This window comes from Penaeus vannamei, chromosome 23 (genome assembly GCF_042767895.1).
Source record: "Penaeus vannamei isolate JL-2024 chromosome 23, ASM4276789v1, whole genome shotgun sequence".
NCBI lineage: Eukaryota > Metazoa > Arthropoda > Malacostraca > Decapoda > Penaeidae > Penaeus > Penaeus vannamei.
Window position 1 is genome coordinate 10,029,501 of NC_091571.1, and position 2,276 is coordinate 10,031,776.

The window sequence follows — 2,276 nt, forward strand, 5'->3', positions numbered from 1 at the left end:
TGATTCTCCAACATTGCAGGTGTCTCGTGACTGCTTTCTCACCTTCGTCAACGACAACCGCTACCGTCCTCCGTCCTACGATATCGTTGGACGCCTGAAGAAGGGAAAGAAGGAGAAGAAGGGGAAGGAGGAGAAGGAGGGGAAAGGGGAAGATGAGAAGAGGGAGAAGAAGGAGAAGAAAGAGAAGAGGGAGAAGAGGGAGAAGAAGGAAGAGAAGGAGGAGAAGGAGGAGGAAAAGGAGAAGAGGGAGAATATGGGGAAGGAGGAGAAGAATCAGAAGGAGAAGAAGGAGGAGGAAAAGGAGAAGAGGGAAAACATGGAGAAGAAGCAGAGAGAGGAAGATGAGAAGAAGGAGAGAGAGGAAGAGGAGAAGAAGGAGAGAGAGGGAGAAGAGAAGAAAGAAGAGAAGAAGGAGAAGGAAGAGAAAACGGAGGAGAAAGACGAAGAGGAGGAGGAGAAGAAGAAGAGGATCACAGACGCCGAAAACCCCTTTGACCAAGGAATATTCAGGGAAAACAAGACCTGGCTAGCCTCCCCGAACTTTACCTTCTCCATGTTCCCTTTGCACGACTCGGACCCCGCCCTCGAGCCTTACGACTTGAGGGTGACCTTGGTGTGGGCTCCTTACGCCTCCTTCACCGCCCCCCCGGGTCCGACCTATCGCATGAGGGTCACCAAGGTCGAGGAGTGGCTGGAGCAGGAGGTCGTCCCCGATGTCGTTGTGATGGGTGAGGTTGCTGCAGTCTCTGTTTTGGTTTTCCTTGTTTTTCTTTCTGTTCTTTTTCTCTTACTTATTTTCTTTTACTGTCTTTTATTTTTTTATCTTACTTATTTTCTTTTTCTTTCTTTCTTTTTTTTCTATTTCGCTTTCATTTTTCCTTTTCTCTTATTTATTTTCTTTCCTTCTTTTTCTTACTTATTTTCTTTCATTCTTTTTCTCTTACTTATTTTCTTTTTCTTTCTTTCTTTTATTATATTTCTCTCTTTCATTTTTCTGTTTTTTTCTTTCTTTCTTTCTTTCTTTTTCTTTCTTTCTTTCGTTTTTCTTTTTCTCTTACTTTTTTCTCTTTTCTTTTTCTTTATTTCTTTTGTTCTATTTCTCTTTCATTTTTCTTTTATTTCATTTATTTCTTTTTCTCTTTTTCTCATTTTAGTTTTCTTTCTTTCTTTCTTTTCCTTTTCTTTTTTCTTTCTTTCATTTTTTTTATAATGATATTAATGAAAGTAATTGTAATACAATAGCAGTTATAATTGTTATGGCAGTCACAATGATAATGATACTAATGATAGTAATTATAATAATGAAACTAGTATTAGTAATAGCAATGATGATGATAATGATAATAGCAGTAATAATAATGATATAATAATAATGATAATAGGAATAATAGTATTAGTATTAGTAGTGGTGGTGGTGACAATAGTAAAAATAATGATAATGATAATATCAACAACAATAATAATAATAATGATAATAATAATAATAATAATAACAAATAATGATAATGATGACATTAATGACTATGATGAAAATGATGTTTATCAATAACTGATGCTCATACTAGTAATGATAATAATGATAAGGATAATGATGATGATAATAATGGCAATGGTAGCGATAATGGTGATAATAATATAATAGTAGTAATAATGATAAGAGTAACAATGGCAGTAATGATAGTTATGATAATAGTAATGATAATATAACAGTCATAGTAATAATGATGATAATAATAACAACAAAACTAATAATAATAATGATGATAATGATAATAATAATGTGATATTAATAATAATAAAAATAGCAACAAGACACAAAATCAAACTAAAAGTAAAAATAACAAGATAATAAAAACAACAACAGTTGTAATAATAACCATGATAATAATACCAATAACAACAACAACCCTAATACTACCGATATACATTTCCATTAAATTGATCCCTCATAAAGGTCATTAGCGAGTAAACAAACCTTAATAACCATGATAATAATACCAATAACAACAATAACAACCCTAATACTTCCGATATACATTTCCATTAAATTGATCCCTCATACAGGTCATTAGCGAGTAAACAAACCTTAATAACCATGATAATAATACCAATAACAACAACAACCCTAATACTACCGATATACATTTCCATTAAATTGATCCCTCATAACGGTCATTAGATAGACAACCCTTTTTCCAGGGCTAGGGACATGGTTCTTACTCCAGAGGCAGGGACTGGATGAGCTGGCGCCTTACACGGAGGCTGAGTTCCTGCTG

General features: G+C 34.2%; 1 protein-coding gene across 1 annotated transcript in view; it reads left to right on the plus strand.

Annotated features, from left to right (window-relative positions):
- The first annotated feature begins 243 nt into the window (after window positions 1-243).
- The window catches only part of LOC113818045 (uncharacterized), a 4,286-nt gene continuing 2,253 nt past the window's right edge, over window positions 244-2,276 (plus strand). The window contains exons 1-2 of the mRNA XM_027370172.2: window positions 244-728; window positions 2,200-2,276. The exon at window positions 2,200-2,276 is cut by the window's right edge and continues 68 nt beyond it. Of these exons, the coding sequence (XP_027225973.2) occupies window positions 254-728; window positions 2,200-2,276 (552 nt within the window). The 5' untranslated portion in view covers window positions 244-253. The remainder of the gene's footprint in view (window positions 729-2,199) is intronic.